Source organism: Anarrhichthys ocellatus, unplaced genomic scaffold (assembly GCF_004355925.1).
Source record: "Anarrhichthys ocellatus isolate YVR2014 unplaced genomic scaffold, GSC_Weel_1.0 scaffold35, whole genome shotgun sequence".
In the NCBI taxonomy this organism is placed as follows: domain Eukaryota; kingdom Metazoa; phylum Chordata; class Actinopteri; order Perciformes; family Anarhichadidae; genus Anarrhichthys; species Anarrhichthys ocellatus.
In genome coordinates this window covers 4505794-4528779 of record NW_022280065.1, presented here as the reverse complement: position 1 = coordinate 4528779, position 22986 = coordinate 4505794, and the positions used below count along the sequence as shown (strand labels likewise).

The following is a 22986-nucleotide window of genomic DNA, read 5'->3' as shown; positions in this document are numbered from 1 at the left end:
GAGGAGCGGAGCCGACGGGATGGAGTGTGGTGGTGAAGCAGGTCGGTGAGGTAGGAGGGGGCCTGATTGTGGAGGGCTTTATGAGTGAGGAGAAGGATTTTGTATTGGATCCGTTGTGGGATGGGGAGCCAGTGGAGGTTCTGGAGAACAGGGGTGATGTGGTCACGGGAGCGGGTGTGGGTGAGCAGGCGAGCAGCAGAGTTTTGGATGTACTGGAGTTTATTTAGGATTTTGGATGATGTACCGTGGAGAATGCTGTTGCAGTAGTCAATTCTTGAGGTGATGAAGGCGTGGATCAGAGTTTCAGCAGCAGATGAGGAGAGTGATGGGCGGAGACGGGCTATGTTTTTTAAGTGGAAAAAGGCAGTTCTGGTGATTTGTTTGACGTGGTGTTCAAAGGAGAGGTTGCTGTCGAACATGACTCCAAGGTTGCGGATGTGTGGGGAGGGAGACAGAGTGGAGTTGTCGATGGTGAGGCAGAAGTTGTGACTGGTTTTGGTGAGGGATGTGGGACCGATGATGATCATGTCAGATTTATCACAGTTCAGTTTGAGGAAGTTGGTTTGCATCCATGATTTAATGTCAGTGAGGCAGTTGGTGAGAGTGGAGTGAGTAGCAATGGTAATGGCCTTTGTGGAGATGTAGAGCTGGACATCATCGGCGTAGCAGTGAAAATGAAGACCATGTTGATGGATGATGTTACCAAGAGGGAGCAAGTATAGGATGAACAGAAGAGGACCAAGCACCGAACCCTGGGGGACGCCTTGAGACAGAGGAGCAGTGGTGGAGGTGCAGTTGTTGATACTGATGAACTGTTGTCTGTTTGTGAGATATGATTTAATCCAGGAGAGAGCAGTTCCGGTGATGTTGAGGGAGGATTCGAGGCGGGAGAGAAGGATGTTGTGGTTGATGGTGTCAAATGCTGCAGTGAGGTCGAGGAGGATGAGAATGTTGAGGTGACCAGCGTCGGAGGAGAGGAGGAGGTCGTTGGTGACTTTGAGGAGGGCTGTTTCAGTGCTGTGCTGTGAACGGAAACCGGATTGAAATGGCTCGAACAGATCGCTGAAAAAAAAAAAATACTTATGCAACGCTGCATTCAATTTAGCCAAAACGTATACGTACAGATAAAGTAATAGAATCTCTAGCATACAGTTTGAATTGAAGGTAATCATAAAATCCAAAATATGAATGAAAAGTAAAACAATTATGTAATAATGCATGCTATAACAACAACATTTATTGCCTTGCAAATGATCAACAACAGATAATGACAATGGTGCAACATATCCATTCAGTGTGATTTTAATTGAGCAACGTGATATTAAATATTTGCAAATGTATACATTAGGTAGTTAATAGTAACATAAATAATGTTTATCACAGTAATTATGGCAGATTGTTAGACAGACAAAACAAACAAGTAAAAACTTCATCTGTACTTCTTCTTGCATTAGGAAAACACTTCCATCTACAGACAGTTGTGGTACCATCAGTGAAGTCATTTTGGTTTGACTTCATTGGGAATGGATTGTCCATTCAGTACAGCCAAAGCATTGTCTGCCATCTTCTGCACCATCTTTCTTGTTGTAGCGTAAGTGTTGGTGCCAACGTGGGGGGTGATTAGCACATTAGGAAGGCCAAGGAGAGGATGATCCCTGCACAAGATAAAGAAGAGGAGTTGTTGGGAAAAGAGTTGGCAAATGTTAAATTCTGCTTCCTTTGACGTTTACTAGCTAGCTGCCTGCTACTGCTGGAAACATGGTGGATGAGAGTGTAGTTGCAGGCCAGATGAACAAAGATGGACAAAGTCATGGCAGAGCTGTACAGAGCTGCAGGGTGATACTTGTCTTTATGTCCATAACTACTAGTAACATCTTTCTGAAAGACTGTCTTGACACAACATTTGTATCTCATTTTAAATGTATGAATGATCAACTATGATATAAATGAACATATCTGTACTGTCCTTTTACACTGTATGTAAGATGCTGGGGTCCATGAAAATCTTGTGTACACACTGCCTTCCTCTGTGATCTATTGGTGTGACCAGGTTCATTGTTGTACAGTTTAAGCGAGACTATGTTCCTTTTGCTGGGAATTGACTCAGGCCTGATTATGTCAGTAATAACGAGTTCACCGATTATTATGTAAAGTAAGATTGTAGTAGTAAATTCCTTAGTGTTTTGAACTGAGCAAGAGGGTGTTTTATTACTCATGGGTACAAAATTAAATTCAAAAAGGAAGAGTGTTCTTTCAACAGTTACATAGTTTCACTTCAATGAATTGTGATTCTGGGTAAAGAGTGTGGTGAGACCTTGGTAATGGTTCAGGGTGAGTCACATCTAATGCCGCCGCACAAATTGTTCCAGACTGCAAAGCTTTGACTAAAGCATCCTGGTCCACCACCAGACCTGAGGCATGGAAAGTCAAAAAAATAGATTAAACGTCAGTGTTTCAGAACAGAATCTACACACACTCGAGAGCACAGGATTCAGATTACATCATTTCTAACACTTCAACATTGAACAAGTAATAGCATCCCATGCTTTTTTTTGTGTGTGTGTTATTTTATATCCACTACGCTTCTAAATATGACAGTGGTTTGAAGTTCACTTTTTTTTTCACGTTTGGAGTTCTAATAATACATTTCGGTCCTTATTGACCAAAATGAATGCATATAAAAATAAATAAATACCAACAAGGCGTTAAATTAAAGGGAAAACAAAAAAGTAAGCTTCAACTTATACCTACCCAATAACCCTTTCACTACAATTTCAAAATAAAGAAGTTCCACATGTTTCATGTCAAATAATTAAAAGAAATATGAAATGTGTTTACCAACTTACTTTTACATACTGGTATGAACTACACATTCCTTGTTTTAAATATACCTATTCCCCTAAATTCATACTGTCTCACTCTAATTTCAAACAACCTCTGAATACAGTTTAAAACATTTCTCTTCTGTAACATGAAAATTGGATTAGTGTTGGTTTTGTATGAGTTTGCCCATAATTCATATTCATATCTTAAGATTTATATATGTAATGTTTTTTAAACAAGTTCATACACTGTGTATTTCAGCATTATTTATTATACTTTTTACTAGATAATTGATCTAACGATTACCAAATATTAGATAATTTGGGCAATCTTGACTTAATTCTCTTGACTTTTCTCTTCAATTTCTGTGTGTGCAAACAGCCCTGCAGTGTGATGGCATTTCATGGGAATTAGTGGAACACTAGTGAATCTGGAATCTCTTTCTCTTAGGACCTCTCTCAAGAAGAACTTTAAGTACAAACTTTGGAAGGTATTGGTGAATGAGGCCCATGATTCTCACCTCTGCTGATGTTGACCAGAGTTGCTGTGGGTTTCATGAGGGACAGCTCTCTGTGGCTGATCAGGCCTGTGGTTTCTGGGGTCAGGTAGACCGCCAGCATGACAAAGTCAGACTCTTTCAGCAGGTCGTCCATGTTCTCCCGGTAACTCGCACCAACCGCTTGCTCATCTTCAACACTCCTGAACAGCACAGAGAAAAGATAAAGCTGACCGTTAACATTGTCTCGCTGATTTGTTGCTTTAAAATATCTGGAATAGTAGTGGGAGCTGAAGTTGGCAAAGCTTTTTTTGGTCCATAATTGGATTATGATCTATTATGTTATAATTTTCAAAAGTCATTCATCACTAACTATATTTTCTAGCTGTACAACAGGTATAGTTTCAGGAATTATTCCTGTATTTGATGTGAATTAGTCTGAAAATGTAACGCATCGACTAAAATCTCACTAAGGAATTTCAAAATGAACCAAATCAACCATTATGTCATCAAACTTTTACCTCCTGTTCCTGTTGTGATACAGGATCTTCATGTCAAATCCTTTGCCTCTTTGAGCAATTTTGCAGCCAATGTGTCCCATTCCAATAATCCCCAGAGTCGACCCTGTGACTTCAACTCCCATCAGGTTTTGCGCTATATAGGCAATGTTGGGGTCTGCAACCATTTGGTGACCTGCAGAAAAACAGGACATAGCCTCAAACAAGCTGAAGGTTTAATTCATCACCAATGCCACATTGAGGCAATTAACACAGATTGTTAAGCTCTTGGAGAAAATATATGATTTTGGTCGTTAAAAATTAAAATTGACTTGACTCACCTTCAACGATCCTGCGTGCCGATGCCAGAAGCAGACCCATCGCCATATCCGCAGTGGCATCGCCCATGGTTTGTTCTCCATTACCTGAAATTAAAGCACTTACACACTTGGTTCATCTCATATCAAAGAGGAGTATATGGTGTCTGTAACTGTCCCTGGCTCCCAGACTCTCAGGGACCAAACATCTCTAGTTTATTTTTGCCATTGTAGGCACTAAAACACATTATAAATTGAAATAATAGAGGCTTTAAACAAAAAGTTTGATATTTGGGGAAATATTCTTAGTTGCCAGAGTAGAGGTGTTTTCTCTCTGTAGCCTGTTACCTCTTTAACAAACTGCATTAAGTATAAATACACAGTCTGTGGTATTTATACTGTCTTCTGTGTCCCGTTTATTTCTACCGGCACAAAGCGTTTGTCATATTTATAAATTATTTACGTGTGTATGTTTTGAAATTCTGAATGTGACGTCATTAATTAATTAACCCAAAATATGATTATGGTTTCTCTTGAAGACTGGAATTAATTTATTAGGCTCCATGTTTCAGGTTAAACTTAAATGATATAACTCAACAAACCCGACACTCAGGAATGATCAGCCTCACGTGACTGAATGGAAATGATTTTAATTGTATTCATAATAACAGTTATTGAGGGGAATATCAGATCATGAGAAGACACATCTTTCTACTAAATGAAGAAAGTTGTTTGTGGTGCTTTTGTTGTTCAGTCTACAATGAACGTCTTTTTAAACCAGATGGTGAATCAGAAAACTAATCAAATATAAAACTAGAGTTTAATCTCTGATCTGTCTTCACTCTGGTATGAAACTCAGAGATATTTAGATAATTCTGATCAGTCCGATCGGCTGCAGCGTCCAATCACATAACTGATGAACAAGGAGGGGGCGTGTCGACCGTTAAAAACACTTCCTGGAAGGCTGTTCTCGTGCGTCCTCGCTCATGGCTCTGCAGAGATCCCTCCTCGATCGAGGAAATGACAAATAAGAGACTTGGGATGTACCCTTTGTCTCCTAGGTGCATTTTAAGGGATTGGAAGATCCTTCATGATGGCGGAGGGGGAACAATGTTCGTGTCAAGCGAAAAGAGAGGGCGCAAGGAAGCATAACTGAGTTCTAATACCACATCCGGTCATATTTTGCAGTGCGCAAGCTGTGAGTATGCGATTTGGAAAGCAGTGTCTGTTCGCATGTTGAAAAGCACCCACAGTTTCCAAGATGGATGCCTCTGTTTACTCAAATCCCTTCTCATTAATCACACATATTAACAAACAATCATATAATCATAACCAGTGGTGCACCGAATAATGACGAATTCAGTATTAACTTAAAAACTTGTTCTCACGTGTGTTGTTTTTCTTTGCTTTTCAGGAAGAACTACTAATGGTGCGTTCACAGCTGTTCGCGCAGCGTTTGGTGCGTGAACACGGCGGAAGTCCTCCATATGTGAAGGAATTCAAAATAAGAGCCCCCCCCCCACACTCAATAACAAAACTATTGCTCCTAGTCTTACTCATTCTACTATTTTTACAATTGCAATATTCTAATACTTTATATTGTTAGCAGTTTTCAGTATTTCAAAAGCATCCAGGCCATAGATACAAGTAGTACTCCTCATGACGGGTGAACTGATCATGGAGAGTCCCTTAACTTGTATTTGGTTCCACTGAACTGATGAAGTTGCATTAACTAATTAAAATAACTAAGTTTGTGTTTCAATATTATCATTTGTCCAGATAAGTCTGGACCATAAATCAGCCCTGAACCGAACACTCATCTCTCCCTCCTATCCCATAACTTTATAATGTTACATGCTTAATTCCTCTGCGACCACAACGATTATATGATTATAAAACCTCTGATTTTAAGCCCTGCACCCAACCCTTTCTTACCCAAACAAAGTTTGTTTCCTTAACATCCCCCCCAAAAAACTCATAAACTGTAAATTGCAAATTGGATAACAGGCTTACCTTTTTGTGTTGCAGTTGGCGTGAAGATCTGTGCATGTTTGTCACTTTGAGAAGCCGAGACGATTGTACTGGACCCCACAGTCTGCTCACACACCGGATGTAGCAGAGACTTTGCATTCTAGCTGATATTGTCAATATATAATTGTATAACGTTACACAAAAAATAGGCAATAAATAAAAGAATCAGCAATAGAATCAGCATAAAACAGAGAGAGGTAAAGTGTTAACTCTACAACTCTGTGTCATATATGTCAAAACGGGCATGTGGTTAAAGTCCACAGGTCAAATTCCTATGAATGAATTATTAACTTGTAGTTTAGTTTAGTGGAAGAAGATTAAATAGATGAAACTTGAGACGTTGACCCAATATCAAAGAGAGGCGAGGAGAGCAGCAACACATTTACACATGTTCTATTACACTTGCGACGGTCATTGAAAGTTCTCCGACAATTCCCGATCCTCCCAAGAGCACGTTAACGTTACCTGTTTGCAGACTGCAGAACGGGGCGGTATTCAACCGGCCCACCGTGATTTGATTGGTTTAATCTCTGACGCCGCTGTCTTCTTCACTCACAGCATTTGTCAATCACGCATGTCAATCATGACGCCTCATACACTTTAGCACAAACTATCTAATTAAAAAACAAACTTGTCAGAAAAATGAACATACATTTTCGATTAATTGTGGATTCATAAGGGCAGGCAGTGGATGGGTGAGAATAAGCAGCATATTTAGTGAGTATCATAAAACATATTTACAGTTAACTTGTTCTCATTTTTTGCCACGTTATGGATTTTTTTCTCATTTATTTTAGAGGGTGATCAGCTGATTTATTTTTAACAACCAGAAGTGGGCCAACAAAAGGTTGAGATTGAGAACCCCTGCTCTCTAACCTAGATTAGGATACAAATGTAAATTGATCATGTACCCACTAGATGGCAGTATTACATCAATCTGTGTCTGTGTTGCAGCACAGTGACTTCACATGTGTTTGAAAACAACCTGCCTGCACGTATACGCTGCTTCTTTTGTGTGGGATGGACGACCCCAACCACCGTGAGGTTTTTTTTTCATTAACAGTTGCATATCAGTAGAATCAGCAGACAACAGCAAGACTGTGTAAGACATTGGTTCCCAACCTTTTGGGCTTGTAATCTACATCGTGTGACCCTTTAAAGTGAGGAAATATGTGCAGGTTATGGCCTTAGTGTGGACATGAGAGTGAGTTCATATGAAATTTCATCAGAGGGGTTTTTACACTCCCGAAGAGGTGAATTAATCTAGTACTTATTTCACAAGATCAAAGTAAGATTTATGGAAAAGTTACAAAAAATTACATATTCTCAGGTTGGGAACCATTCTGTTTAATAGGCCTTTCTCACGGAAGACATTTTGATTTGTAGAAGTAGAAAAAGCACAGGTGTTGGTAATAACTTTAACGATGGCTCTGTTTTATTCAGGTGTTCCAGTGAACAAGCCTGCACAATACCAGGAACCTGAAATTTAAGCAGCTAAATGGAATTCATCCATTATTAATATTATTATTTACACCTGTGTTGTTCCTACTGTGACAACTCCAAATGTCTTCTGTAAAAAATGCCTGTTTGATTTGAGTTAGGTTAAATTAGTCGTTCATGTAAATGTAGATCCATTAAGATTCTCTGAAATCTTAAACATCAACAACTTGTAGTAAACGAGATATTTGTTGAGCATACTTTCTGCTTTTCATTCAGCTGCATGCATTCGCACCTGAAATCTGTTATTACCGCTTTTTGACGCTGTATGACCTGATTCACTGATGCTCAGTGAAGTTTTCACTCAAATGATTTGTAAAAACAAGCAGATGAGAGACCCTGCAGTCACAAGGTCACCTATTGAGCTTTTAAAATGCAGCTGCCCCCTAGATTTGTCAAAAATTGGTAATAAGGAGTTAGCGATGATGTGATTGGCCTTAGAGCATGAGGGAGTGTCATGTGGGCTAAGCAGTTACAGATCAGCAGCTTACCTGCTTTTCGCCGTTATGTAATCTCCCCACTTGAATTTAAAAGTGTCTGCTCCTCTTGTCTCCCCCCCCCTGCCTTTTCACACCTCCTCCTCACCTGTGTCTCTTGCTCCTCCTCGCCTCCTCCCATCTCCCACTTCTTGCTCTACCTGTTGTAGCAGCCAGAGTTGTGTGATTACTGTAATGCCCTCTCCCATCCCCTCTGATGCCTTCTCTTTGTCTCTCCTTCGTGCATCTTCTTTCTTTTATCCATACCGGACAGGAGTCATATGGCCCGTTCAGATCTCCGGACAAGCTTCGGTTCGATCCGACAGCAAAGTGCTGACTCACGTGGTAGACACAGCAGATATATACTTGGTTGTTCAGGCAGCATTTTGAATATTGTTGACAATGCTCTTCTCCGATTAAAGGAAGTATTATCCGTGTCACATCAGGAGGTCAAAGGGCAGTTATGTATGGCTTCAAGGATGAACTGATTCGATTTTGGTGGTCAAAGGTCAAGGGCGCTGGGAACTCACGTCTGGTCCATTCTCATGAAAGCAATATCTCAGAAACCCTCCTAAAAAAAACACTTATTATGACTCAGCACGACATAACTTATTGTGTTGCATGTCATGGTCTCATGCTGGTGGACAGGTGGGAACTTATACCTGTGGTGTCACAGCTGTCATGTTAGAGCACAGAGGAGACCTGCTGACGTAAGTCCACTGCCTCATTCTGACTCAGCTTATCATAGCTCTTTGAAGTCAAGCTGTAGTTGCTTTTCACTCCGCCTCTTCTGAGTTGATAAAAATAAAACTCCAACACAATGCACATGACTTTGTAGGATTTACGAATGCTGTTAGTGCTGTGGTGTCATATCTGCTTTCTTGTATTATCTGGCAGAGGTAAATTGTAATGAAACAAGACAGGAAGAATTATATATAGTAACTCTTTTCTACTGTTACTTCCAGAGACAAACAAATAAAAGTCATATGTAAAGAGTCCGAAATAATGTAAATGCTGCTAATATTTACCAGTAATTAGCTAATTTAATGGTTCATTAAATTGCCTTGGTTGGGGTGCTTGCATTTATCATTTTAGAAATGTAATTTAAGTTGAATTTTACTCACTTTGTGGGGCATTTTTAGTTTGTTTTTTTGCAGATGTTGCAATCCAGCACAGCCCTGTGTCTTTCACAAACTGTTATCAATAGGGCTGACCTCTTAAAAAAAATCTTAGTCGACTAATTGATTAGTTGCTTTAAAGGACAGTTCTGTAAAACTGAGTTTCTCCACTAAGAATCCACAACGCAACAAAACAATCCACAAAAAGCACCACTATACAGTTTTATGTTTACCAGAGATGTGCTCATAAATTTCTTGGAAATAAGTCGGTCATGAAAAAGCACTAGAAATAATTAATCAACTAATGGGATCTTAGTAGACTCAGACCAAAACAATCGATTAGTCAACTAATCAACAGTAACAATACAACAGTTTAAAAATAGTACATAAGTATTATCAGCAAAATGCTCTTAAAGTATCCAAACTAAAAGTATACATTTTGCAGAAAAATAGCGCCTGTGATTGTTTTATAATATCATATGTTGTATGAAATGTTTCCTTCAGGATCCTGCTGCATGAAACCACAGGAAACATCTAATGATGACATAATCATCTATATACGTAATTTTATTACATGTTTAATAACAGTGAAGAAAACTGTGCATTGCATGTTTATGGTTGGGTTTGGGTGCCTTTAGCTTTCATTTCAATTTGCGTCAAGTCACACAAAGTCACACAAACAATGTGAATATTTGTGTGATTGAAAAGTTTCCTTCACAGTGTATTCGCCACTTTTTTCATGTTTGTGCTAACATCTCATGGCTAAATGCTGCTAAACTTGTTAGTGGACATCTGCAGGACATTGTTCTAAACAATAAACTGGTTGGATGCTGTGCTATAAGAAGTGCATGTCGTCAGTGACTCTGAGGTTTATCCTCTGGGGATGTTGCTGGACAGGTTCAGAGGATTTCCCCTCCTGCAGGTGTTGTTTTCTTGCAGACGTACAATGAGAGTTCACACCTGTGACTGCCTGTTTTGAAGAAGCTCATCATGCAGCTCTCATTATGTTCTGGTTGAGAATAAATTCCTCTGTTGTGTAATCCAGTCAGCCTGAGCATAAATCTGCTGCTCATGACGCACTGGTCGACTAGAGTACTCCCTGTTCTCCGACTGCTGGAGGTTCAGCTGCTCATCTCTGATGTGCAGTCACATATGTTTTGTCTTTTGATATGTGGGACACCTTCAGCAACACTAAACTCACTAAACATCTATAACCACTCCTCCAGCAGATCATCATATCACATTATTGTTCAGTAATTTTGCAGAGCAAGTAAAAACTTAAAAAATGAGAACTGTAACAGAAAGAGTCACAAAGTAATTATGATGCAGTCTTCCTTTTTTCTTGTGGAGAACTTCTGAATGTGTAACCTGCAGAGACCTTTCCTCAATAAAAACACTCTCCTCTGCCCAAAGAGCTTAGCTCACCTCGAAACTTCGTCCTCACTCCTCGGTGGATTCAGAGCAGCACAAAGTTAGCTCTGTGTGGTTAGATAACAGATAATCGCGGAGGAGTTTGGTCCTCTACTGTGCATCTCAGTAGCTTCTCCATCCAGCACCAGCTACTTAACCTTGTCTCTAAAGCCGCTGTTACCTAATATCAGAGCCTGTGTCGAGCCATGGGCTGGCTGGCTGGCTCTCTAGTTCAAAGCCTCTTGGCGTTTGAGCTGTGGCCGACCAGGCCTCACTGGTGCTTATGTGTGTGTGTGTGTGTGTGTGTGTGTTTGTGTGCGGATGAGTGTGGAGTTGGGGATTGCTCTCCAGTCAGATCAATGTTATGCAAACCTATTAGTCAGAGGTTGCAACAGTACTCAGGGTCAAACTCACTGATGAGCCCTCACTTCTGTTAAGAGTGAACAACAATCTTGTCTGCTGCTTCAAGTCAATAACAAAGAATCACTGCATTACAATGTGAAAAGATGATGCATGCATGTGTCCCGAAAGCTGGCAGACATTTATTACTTCTCTGTTATGTTTAGTTTGTGAATTTAGCGAATCATTCTATCTGTCAGTGAGGTCCGGGGTTTGCTGACTCAGCAGGCAGGAGGCCTTCTCAGTGTACTTTGTAAGGCCATTTAGAAAATGCTCCCTGGAACACCGGGCTGAATAAGCCCCTTGGCTTTGACTTCCACTAATCATCTTAGGCAAAGCATGGCTGCAAGCAATGTTCCTGCAAGGGAACATTTGTCCTGGGCCGCAGCAAATGCATGGTGGTTATCGTCACCATAATCTCTCTCATCATTATCATGCAATAGTCAGTAATAAATAAGTGTATTATAGTTTCGCTGCAACAGATAATAACTAGAGGTAATATAAGGGAGTGCAAAAGAATGTAAACACAAATAAGTCTACAACTATTTAGCTTTATCATTTGAACCCTTGCACAGCACTAGTTTGCAAATATCCCTCATTATGCAAAATAAAAACAGCAGCGTTGATAACATACACATGATGCATGCAAAACTATTGTTAGAAAATGACAAAAACGTTGGCAGGTGTACTGCACAAACAACTAATAATGTATTGAACTTATCCTCTATTTTAACATTTAGAAATATTTGAAATGCTGCTTTAAGGGGTTTTAATTGTTTTTACTTCCTATCAGCATCAAGTACAATAGAGAAAGGATAACACTTTATTCATCCTCGACACAAAAGGGATTAAACAGAGCAAAGGATATATAGAAATTAGGAGATGCACACCATAAATGAAATTAAAGCTATGAAGAGACAGTAAACAAATACAGGAGAGTGTAATGTATGTGGAGAAAAAAACTAAAGCCAACAATAAATAGAAATAGGAAAGCTATATACAATTCATTGTATGAGTGGTAATAGTTAGTATATGCCAAAATAAAAAACGGTTTCACTGTTCAACATTACAATTTCTTAATTCATTGAGTTATTTAGGAAGTATTATAAAGCACACCAACTTTACTACACTGACAGTCTTTAATTCTACATAACTACTAATACTTCTGTTGATATTATAAACATTGTTTTCACGGATTTATTTTTCAGTGTTAATGTTTGAAATGCTAATCGCCGTCCAGGTGCCGGGGACAACGCGGCCTCCCATTGGCCGCCGCCGCGTCACGTGACGAGCAGTGTTGACGTCAGCGGAGGGTCTGCTGAGCGAGGCGGCGTCCGTGCTGCAGAAGAAGCCCCGGTAGAGTTTAGAGTTTAGACCGAGAGCGGCCACGGAAAACTACCGCTCCTGAGTGGCTCCTGCAACCTGTTGCCCGCCTTGTCTGCAACTTTTTAACCGTTCGCTCCGGTGACGCGGGGTAATGGACGAATAGAGGCTTTATTAAACAGGTCCCCTGACAGGAACTTTAAAGTGAGGTAAGTTGTGTCGTGTCCCGTCCCTCCCTCGCTGTTTGTCCTCTTCCTGTTACGTTTTCTTTCTCTTTTATTTGTTTTGCTTGCAGCGCAGTGGAGATGAGTTTACACGTTGAAGCGCTCACACACACTTGCATTCGTCTGTGTAATATAACAGCAATAATAGTTGTTACACTTTGCAGAGCAGCAGCGTTAACAAGATGCGAGCAGCGGATAAAGCTCTACATAGATTTCCAGTCGAGTGAGGATGCTTCCTCTGTCCTAAAGGAACCCTCGGAGGAGCCCGGTAGAGGTGCTTGTCGCCTTCATGCACTCTCCACATTTAAATGTAGAATGAGAGAGTGCAAGAAGCGAAAAAGGAGTCCTCCTGCAACCACACAAGGCTGAGTGAGGAAGGGTATCTGGTTTCAGCGAATACACGTCAGTCAGTCAGTCAGTGGACTTAAGTAGAGAGAGAGGAGGCAGCATTATTGGACACTTGGTCCAAAGGAAAAAGTGGTGCTTTATCTTGACAAGTGAAATGTTTGCTTCACTGTGAATGAACGCCTGTGGTAGACGTGCTCTCATTATATAGTCAGTGGTCAGTAAGAGTGTTGTAGCAGTGAGGTATAAGTTTTAATTTTAATGAGCTTACAGTCTTGAGAGCTTCAGGGCATTACATGTTATAAAATAGGTAACATGTCAGACATTTGCAGGTTACAACTTCTTAAATGTGAGGATTATTTTTTTGATAGCTTTTCCTTGTTTTTAGTAAAAATACAACATGTCTTTACAGTTAATCGTTTATATAAGAAAATAGGGACCAAATAAGGCCCATCTAAATTAATTAGATGATCGTACTCCAACGACAGAACACCAGTTGCTTTGTTTAATGAGAAGTTTTACAATTCAAATATGTTTTTAACTAGAGGATAAAATAATTTATTTCATTATTGTCAGTCATTCTCCTGAGCCCAAGGAGAGTCTTCAAACTGTTGCATCTATAACAGTCCCTTATCCAAAGATACATTCACTATAAAACAAGAAGAAGCAATTCATCAATAAACTGTTTTGACTGTAGACAAATTCTTCAAGTCAAAATATCAAACATTCACGTGTTCTCAAATGTGAGAATTTTATTTTCCGCCATATAGACTAAATAATTAAACCAAAAAACAATTGACATATTCATCAATAATGAAAATAGTCATTAGTTACGACCCGCCATTGAGTTGATTCATCGGAGGATCACATTGGGTTCAGGTTTCCATGAGACAGTCGAGCAGCTAAAGTAAGACTAAAGGACTGAAGACTTGCTGCCTCTGAAGGTGGCTTGTAGTAAATGAAGGCCACTGGTTTGGCTTTGATGTGGGATGTAAACAAGAACCTGTTGAGGCTGAATTTCCTCTTGCGGAGTGATCCGAGTGGACACTAACTCTAACATGACGACTGGTTTTGCTGTCTTTGAAGCACTGTGGCTTCCGAGTGCTTCAATGTGTTTTTAGGAAATGTCAACTGAAACAGCAGTGAAATGCTCCGGTCCAACTCTCTCTCCTCGCCTCACGCGGCCGGCGCAAGCACAGCAGGAGAGTTTAAAGACCTGCGGAGGTGCTGACACGAGGGTGGAGTCGAGATAATAGCCCTCTTGGTGTCGAAAGCGTCCCTCCAAACAGTTCAAGATGCTGAACTCTGACAAACATACACTAAATTTAAACAGATGTTCTATTTTCGTGTGTGTGGGTTTATGTTTTGAGGCCAGACTGACCACACTGGCAGCATCCTCTGTAGTTATGCTCGTCTGTGCAGAAGCCAGTGCACATTTGAATTGAGTTCAACCTTCTTTTTTCAAATTTTTTTTTTTGTAGAAAAAGCAGACGGGGAGAGTGATTGGGAGTAAGCGAGGATGAGTGGAGGATTAAACTGAAGGAGGAAGCAGCAAGAGAGAGCTTCAAATGCTGAGATAAAGACACGGATAATGTTTTTGGATAGAAAGCCACATTTCACGCTGTGCTGCAGATATCGGTGGCAGAGGACAGATTGATATTTCCATCTGTTTCCTTTGTCTTTACAACAGGCTATTTTCAGAGAGAGGTGCATTTTAGACATTCAATGCAAAGTAAACAGCACTCTCCTCGAGCAATCAGTGACAATTTGCTGTGTGTGTGCGTGTGCGTGTGCGTGTGCGTGTGTGTGTGCGTGTGCGTGTGCGTGTGTGTGTGTGTGTGTGTGTTCATCCAATCCTGAGTCTGTTGCAGCTCTGTCTGCCTTCTTGCAAAAAAAAATCTTGTTCTCATTCGCTCCCTCATAATGGCTTCTCTGTCATGATTGTGGTTTTCTGCAGCGTCTTGATGCACAAAGCTCTCCGGCTGACAATGGGAGCTCATGTGCGCTGCATTATGATGAAGTCGCTGCCTCTGGTTTCTCAAAGGGTGGCTGAGAGTTAGAGGGAAGGAAGGAATAGTTTAAGGAATTCTCATGTAAATAAATCCCATTTAAAGACTGCTGGAGAATAAAGAAAACAAAACCCTGTTAATGTGCCATTCATTGAGTCATATTGACAGTTGTGTTGGAGAATTGACCAATAATCACATCCCACTGATGTCCATTGAAATGACAGACAGAGGCAGTAATGAAGTATTATGATAAACCCAAATATTAAGGAAGTTGTGGCTGTTTTTAAAGCTGCTATGAATGTTTAATCCTGATTTGACCTCCAGCCTCAGTTTGATGTGAAACTGTCTTATGTTTGCATGTAGAGGAAGTTGATTATTTCCATTATAGACCAATTTGATGATTATTTATTTTCCAAGTAATTGTTTAGTCTTATTTCTAAGTTTCAGAGCGTATTCAAATTTCTTTTGTCCCACAAAACCCAAAGATATTCAATTTACGACAAAGAAAAGCAGCGAATGCTCACTTTAGAGAAGCTGAAAGCAGAGAAAGTCGATCGAACAATGATAGACAACATAAATCAAATCTCAGTATAGTTCACTTGCGTCGATTAATTAATCCACAAAATGTTTCAGCTCTAAACTGGATCATGTTTGTGTCACAAGACCATCGGCATCAAAACCACTTTCACTTTTAAGTTGCAGTCTTTCACTTGTATCTCTCTTTCTAATCCTCTTACTCGTACTTTGTTTTTGTCTTGGTGCAGCCGTTCTGCTCTGCTGAAGATGTTAAGTTTCTTCAGACAGACTCTGGCACAGATCGGACCGGCAGTAGAGCAGCACCTGACCTTCCACTAAATAACACGGGAGATAGAGTTGCTTGCAGATATTCAAGGAGCCACCAAAAGCACGCTGCACTGAACAGCGCTCGCCACGATACTTGTAACGTGAGCGCCGGTGCTCCCGGAACTATGCCGAGCTGCTGCTGCTGCAGCATGTGCTGCTGATCAGACACTTGATTGCAAGACGACGGTCAAAGAGATAGATGTGTGTGTCGAGATGTCGAGGAGGGCTGCAAGGCCTCGTTTTTAGATCGCGTAATACTTGAGCCAAAAGGGCACAAGTGGGAAAACCAACAGACTTCTGAGAGTAATGGCTAACACATGTGAACTCTTTTCTTTTATTCCACTGTATCATACTGTCCACGTTGTTTGTGCTCAACAATAGATGCTTGTTTCCGTTGGTTTGATAGTAACTGCCCTGACATGACGTTCATGTGCATTGTGCAGGTGGACTCTTCAGTCGCTGTCGTGCGGCAAAATTGAAGTTTGAGGCTGAAAGAGTGGTGTTGAGTTGAGTCTTTGATGCGCTGTTTGATCTCAGTGGTGTTAGTAGAAAGTTTGCAACCGTGTCAGTTTGTGTCGTCCTGCACTGTACTTACCGTACGCTTTAATAACATCCGTGTTTATCTCTGGCAGAGCGTCCAGAGTCACAGTCGTGACACCAGCCAACATTATTTTTGTGTGTAAACTGTCTCACCGCTTGGAAATGTTCTCCACCTCCCGAACATCTTTATTTAATCTACACACCTCAGCTCTGGAGGACATGAGGAAAGTACTCGTGCTTACATAAATGTGAGGTTTTTGGATGGTTTCTTTCAATGCTGCTGTAAACCAGTTGTTGGACTCTGTTAATCAAACACTCAACGCTGAGCTCTTGCAAAAACAGATGATGCAAAAACCGATTAGTCGCTTAAATAGCAAGAGAAGAAAGAGAGCTGTTGTAATATCGCAATACTGAAAATCATGTGTCTGTGTGTGGCGTTGCCTGAAATCAAAATCTGGTCTCACTGGAGCTGCTTCTTCCAATTTGTTCTCCGTTTTTTTTAATATATTATTACAGCTGAGATGAAAATGAATTATTTATTTTTGACCCTTTGGGTGAATATCAGATTGCAGATCTTGCCGGTCCGATAATTGCTTGCCTGTTCGGTAGAGAATGGCCGAGCTCAGCGCTGTAGCCTGATCACAGACGGCTCATATTTCATTATGAATGTATCATTCATAAACTCTAATCTGTCACCGGGTCTCTTTCAGTCCCTGAGCTCTCTGTTGGCCTCCCACTATCTTCTTCTTCTTTCTTCTTCTGCTGTCTCTGTTCTGGGATTATCCGTGGGACCGTTGGGTTGAGATTTACCTGAAGGATATAAATGGAGACTTCTGCCTGTTACGTAAGTCGGCAACAAGATGTTCTCGGATGAATGTCGTGTCGAGGGCCTTTTGACTCAACCAGCGAGATGAACGAGCCGGCCGCTCAGCTGCTGCAGTGCGAGAGCTTTGGCTGCACGTACATAGTTCATACATTCACATAGATTTTATTTAGGTTCTTTACTCACAACTAACAATTATTTCCATAATCCAACAGTCGAAAACCAGCTCTATTTCAAAATCTGAGGATTTGCTGCCTTTCTTTTTCCATGTATGATAGTATATTTAATATCTTTGTGTCTGTTTGAAGCCCTAGTTCTATTTCATGGAAATGAGAGCGAGATGTTCTCTTGATGCGTTGCTGAATATGATGCAGCATCGTTGGAGTTAAATCTGTCTCAAAGAGTCCAGCAGGTTGATCTGTGCTAAACGTCTCAAACACTGAACAACATGTTTGTCCCGTCGGTGTTGTTAGAAACCCAAAGCGGCAGCCAGCTTTCTGCTGGATTACACCACCTGCCTCATCTCGGGCTCTGCTCTCGTCCCAGACGTTAAACAAGGGCCTGGCGTTCACTCCCTCGTCTTTACCTCATGAGACGGCAGAGACTTGGCTCAACCATGTGACCTGTCCACTTGTCAAAGCCTCTTTTATGCAACAATGCTATTAAAAGGTCTGCCAGCAGCAGGTAAGAGTCTTAGCGGTCGACTGTAGGCAGTGATCTCTGAGAGACAGAAATAGCTGAGTTCTTAGGGATGATATGTTCAGTGGAGGTCTGAGCTCTCATCAGAACGTTTCCTCTTTTTTAGATCCAGAGACCTTCAGCCAGGCGAGATAAAGAGCGACGGAGTGCACTGTTTCTACCTTTACTTACTGTACACATGGAGCAATACCTGCATGTCTGTGGACTGTGGGAGGAAATGGAAACCCAGAGGGAGTGACATGCAAACTACACATAGAAACTACAGCCAGCCGTGTAGTCTGAAGAAGTGGCAAAACATTTTTAAAACGAGTGAAATACTCTCCTGGTAGTAATGACTAATCATTTTTCCATAAAATGTCAGAAAATAGTGGATAATGGGCATTATGATACATTATTGTGAAGCCAGTAAGAGCAACACTAATAAGCTTCCCTCCCTCGTGTCGAGTAATGAGGGAAACATTTCTCTTTGTATGAATAGTGAAAGGAGTCTGTATGATTAGAGCCGCAGCTAAAAGCAAATAATTAAAAAAGCCGTCAGTCTGCAGAGAAAGTGTAATTAAATGCTATTGTGAATCAAAGACAGCATGTGAAGTAATATGTATTTTTTTTTTTGTTTTGTTTTTTGACAACTTGCTGATGAAAACACGAGGGAAGGTATGGTCAGTAATTATGACAGCGCAGCCTCAGTAATCATGCAAATATCTACCATCCATTAAAACCATTATGAAATGCAGATTGCAGAGTATGTGGGGATCCAGAGCACCGCATGAAACAAAGTGTGTGTGTGTGTGTGTGTGGGTGGGTGGGTGGGTGTGTGTGTGTGGTACACGGTACACTGACTGAACTGGTTTTAAATCACTGCATGTGTATGCATTTAGACTTTGAATCAGAGACATAGAACCTTAATTTGGTTGTGATTAGACTTTTTAAAACAACATACCATTTTCGATCAACCATTGCTTGCAGCAAAATGTCAGATTGTTGTCTTCTAGAGGCAAAATAGATATAGTCACTGTATTTTGTGTTTTTTATGTGAACATCTTTAGCATAGTATTTATTTAATAATTTATGTTTTAAGTGTTTCATTGTGTTTTGTGGAGTTAATCTTTAGATCTGTGTGAAAGACAAATGTCTCCTCTGAGACAATAAAGTTAAGGTTGAAGTTGAATACAGGTGAAGACAATAGTAACTTTCCTTGTGTAATCTCAGTTATTTTCACTGTGAGCTGCTTCATTACAGAGTCTATCGTGGTCATATTGGCAAAGCTAATCAAGTCAATCAGCTGACAAGTATGTGCTGTCTTCTTTAAGTTTTACAATCTGACAAAAACAGGAAAACTTGTACTGTAATCTACACCCTGAAAATGATGAGGATTCTGTAACGGATAATGCTCACTGGACTCTTACTGGGACTCTTAAATGGAAACTAGTTCATATGATTTGTTACACCTGTGCTTTTCTGGCTATGACCAGTATGTCTGCACCCACACCCACCTGAGGAGAGGCCTAATCAGGTAGAATTATTGAAAACACCTGTGTGGGTGCTCCATGGGTTTGTTAATAGCCCTTCAGATGCGGATGTTGGGAATATTTCAATGCTGGATTTATTTGGGCTGCAGCTAGTGATTTGTTGTCGGTATATATATTTAACCTGTGAATTATATATTAATCGTTTGGTCTATAAAACATCACAAAACAGTGAAAAATGTCGTTGGATAACTTGTTTACTATAATGAAAGATAAAGAAAAGCAGTGAATTCTTCCATTTGAGAAACTGGAACCATCAAAGATGAAAATAGTTCCTGTAGCAGCTGATACCTTTTGGGTTTCATGTTGTGTAGTATACAGTCTCTCTCAGGTGTAGACTGTTTGCTTCTTTCTAATTTAAATGCAGACACACTGCCAGTCTGTGTATCAGACGGTCACGGTGAACCCCCGCTGTGTAGTTGCTGACGTGTTTTGTTCCAGGAGTGATGAGTATGTAAACGGGTGTTAATCTCCTTTTCACGCTGCTCCAGCATTCACGCTGGCATTGAAGTGAACTCATTAGAGGTGGCTGCCACATTGCTAGAGCCCATTGTTTACTCAGAGTTAATTAAAGGATTATGGCGGCGGGCTGTTTACGGAACATGCAAGTATGAAACAATTTAGAAAAGACGACCGAGTCCTTGAATTAGCAGTTTGCAAAATGACTGCCTTCCTCCCTAAATTCATTTGTGTAGTGTTTCCAAGAGCCTCTATTTCCTGTTGAGTTTGTCACTGAAGCAGCACTTTTCATCAATGCAAAGTTCTTTGTTATTGGCAGGAAGAGCATATTCCCGCCGAGGCACCCATGCACTTTCCTGTAAAGTAAACATGATGGCGGCTCTTTTTCAATCGGTCAGACTCAATCAGACTAATTAATGGATCAACTGAGAGAGTGAACTTAAAACAAGTCAATTGGGAGCTTTAAAAGTCAAAATTTGCATACAGTGATATTAGTTCGACAGCTAACTTTAATGGCATTATGGCTTAGGGTACAATTAGTTAGTACGGTCTTACAAGCTCATTTATTTCTTTACATTTATAAACCATCATGTATCTAACTTTTAACAATGTGAGAGAAGCAACAAACAGTGACTGGAAACGCAGAGGTGACCGACCTTTTTGTCCCTTCCTGGAACAAACTACCTGTACAGTAATTTGCTTTGGCCTGACCTGACATTGCTGATGTTCTTTGCCGTTATCCTCGGCTAAGCTTGGAACAGCTTCCCTCTTCTCTTTAGCCTGGAGAGCTCAGCTAGCGGTCTGACCGGGGAAAAGTGCTAAGCACATTAGCTGCAGGGCTGCGTCTTCTCTAGAGTCTTCACTTTCTGCAACGACTAATTCACAGGAGTGTGATTTTTCTATGCGACGCATCACCAAGTTGGATCAGCTACGCGGCTAGTGTGCGTGTTCATGATGCACTCGGAAAGCATAAAACAAGTCAAATTGTCCTTGAGGTCAACTACGTATATCTACATCTTTTTCTGCAGGTTACATTTCAAAACCCAAACCGGGTCGATAAACCATCTCGACTACTAATACAGAGGATGTGTATGTGTGTGTTGATGGATCAGTATCGTAGTTTCTGCAGGAAATGGAAGGTACAGCTGCAGATGCACGCACAGACACACTGGCATGGTTGTCAACAGTGAATGTGCTCGGTGTGGGTGTAGTTGTGCATCAGTGGTGGTTGTGCGGTCTCCTGTTGCAGGTGCATGGCAGACTGAACACAGCTGTGCATGTGCACTTAATCTTCCTGCTTCTCTATTATCTAGTCATGTCAGGCTTTTGTGTTAAAGGTTATTTGCATTTTTTAATGAAACGGCAACAAAAGATAAGTGCAGTTAAGATAAAAGGCACCAAACTGTCAATTTAAATTACCGCCTTAAAAAAAGGCTAAATGAAAGCAAAAACTAAAAGTTTGACAGTGAAGAAAACACATTAACAAAAAACAAAGTATAATCCACAGTTTGTATTGAACACTGTAGGTTCCTTAACACATTTTCCATCATTTACGTTTATCCTTTTTAGTCGGGTTAATAGGAGCCACTTTGACAAGGTTTCCCACAGGAAATGATTTAGCGGCATCTCATCTAGTGAGTAATTTAGTTGGTAGATTATGGCCAACCTCCGTTTTTTAGCAGCGACAAAGGCCGATATTTTAAATCAGGAACTGGTAGAGGCCAAAAACAGAGCTGCAAGGAGAGTGATTATTGATTATAAGTGATAATATGTCAGTGTTGCAGGTCGTTCCACTGCCACAAAGTCAACAAAAAGTCAGTTATTGCAGTTTTTAAACTCTTTTTGGTGTCTTATGAGTCTATTTTTTTATTTTGTATTGGTTGTTTATGCCCCTTTTGTATCAAAAACACAAATTTCAGATTGTTTCTAACATAATTGTTTCGGTCTCCCTCCCTTTCGTCTTCACTGTCTGCAGTCTAAATCGCCGCTGCGCTCACCTCACAGCCTGAACACGCACACAGCGACCATGGGCAAACAAAACAGCAAGCTCCGTCCCGACGTCATGCAGGACCTGATGGAGAACACGGACTTCACCGAGCACGAGATCATGGAGTGGTACAAGGGCTTCCTGCGGGACTGCCCCAGCGGCGCGCTCTCCATGGAGGAGTTCAAGAAGATCTACGCCAACTTCTTCCCTTACGGAGACGCCTCCAAGTTCGCCGAGCATGTCTTCCGCACTTTCGACGCCAACGGAGACGGGACTATAGACTTCAGGGAGTTCATCATCGCCCTGAGCGTGACCTCTCGCGGTCGGCTGGACCAGAAGCTGAAGTGGGCGTTCAGTATGTACGACCTGGATGGGAATGGATACATAAGCAAGGCAGAGATGCTGGAGATTGTAACGGTGGGTTTACTGTTTTGGTTCCTCCTTATCTTTATTTCCCTCCATCTTTTCTTCTCTCAACTTTGTGCTTAGCCTCAGCCTTCCGGCGGCCGTTGCGTGCCGTCATGTTTACGCCATGTTCCGTGGTCCTAAAACTACTTCTGCAGCTGCTACATCATGTATATCCGTCTGCGTCTGTGTTCTGCACCAGTTGACTGGCCACAGCAGGAAAGGCGGCTGCGGTGTAATTTTAGAAACCAGCAGTTCCTCTCTGGCCCTCAGACGTCTCTAAATAACACTTGACTGAGATGTATTTCTAGAAGGGAGCGGTCCTCCTGTGATCCTCATATTGACTCAGTGCTACATCCAGCAGCTGTGCGGTTCTAGGAACCCCCCAATCGTTTACTCAGCAGCTCCAGTGTTACTTACACAGTCTCACACAGGCTCCTCGTCTTATTGGATAAATGGTTCAGACACACACACACACACCAGCAATCCCTCCCGTCACACATCACGGTGCTGAGTGCCAAAGAATGTGTCGTCCAATCCTCCAATCAGTGTCCTTTAATTTATACTGTCTGTGTAAAGTGAGCATGTGTAATGATGCCTTGATACATTGGCAAAATATCCATCAGTCCAATAAAGGGCAACAGCTCATGATTATTTTCAGTATTGATTCATCTATTTATTAATTCATATTATATATATTAATATTATGATTGAAGGGGTTGCTACAGCCCCTTCAGCA

General features: G+C 41.0%; 2 protein-coding genes across 7 annotated transcripts in view; one reads left to right on the top strand and one right to left on the bottom strand.

Annotated features, from left to right (window-relative positions):
* Positions 1–1010: 1010 nt before the first annotated feature.
* On the bottom strand, positions 1011–4668 carry LOC116393805 (probable 2-ketogluconate reductase). Its single transcript, XM_031866427.1, has 5 exons — positions 4158–4668; positions 3841–4012; positions 3344–3522; positions 2315–2411; positions 1011–1655 (listed from the first exon to the last, which is right to left on the bottom strand). Exons 1-5 carry the CDS (start codon positions 4222–4224, stop codon positions 1499–1501), a joined length of 672 nt encoding a protein of 223 aa, XP_031722287.1. The 5' UTR covers positions 4225–4668; the 3' UTR covers positions 1011–1498.
* Positions 4669–5110: 442 nt separating this feature from the next.
* Positions 5111–22986, top strand: part of LOC116393806 (neurocalcin-delta B) — a 22831-nt gene continuing 4955 nt past the window's right edge. For 2 of the 6 annotated variants that reach the window (XM_031866434.1, XM_031866429.1), the window contains exons 1-3: positions 5111–5592; positions 6162–12596; positions 21831–22259. In XM_031866434.1, the coding sequence (XP_031722294.1) occupies positions 21882–22259 (378 nt within the window). In that variant the 5' untranslated portion in view covers positions 5111–5592; positions 6162–12596; positions 21831–21881. Of the gene's footprint in view, positions 5593–6161; positions 22260–22986 lie in introns of all 6 variants that reach the window. The other 4 variants (XM_031866431.1, XM_031866430.1, XM_031866433.1 and 1 more) reach the window with 4 other exon arrangements.

Bases quoted from the DNA above. Each gene is read 5' to 3' on its own strand.
- LOC116393805 (XM_031866427.1), bottom strand. From the start codon at position 4,224: ATGGGCGATGCCACTGCGGATATGGCGATGGGTCTGCTTCTGGCATCG. The intron at 3,523-3,840 runs GTAAAAGTTTGA...TGTGCTGTTCAG, and splicing joins TATCACAACAGGAACAGGAG to GAGTGTTGAAGATGAGCAAG. The intron at 1,656-2,314 runs GTCTCACCACAC...TATCTTGTGCAG, and splicing joins CACCCTGAACCATTACCAAG to GGATCATCCTCTCCTTGGCC.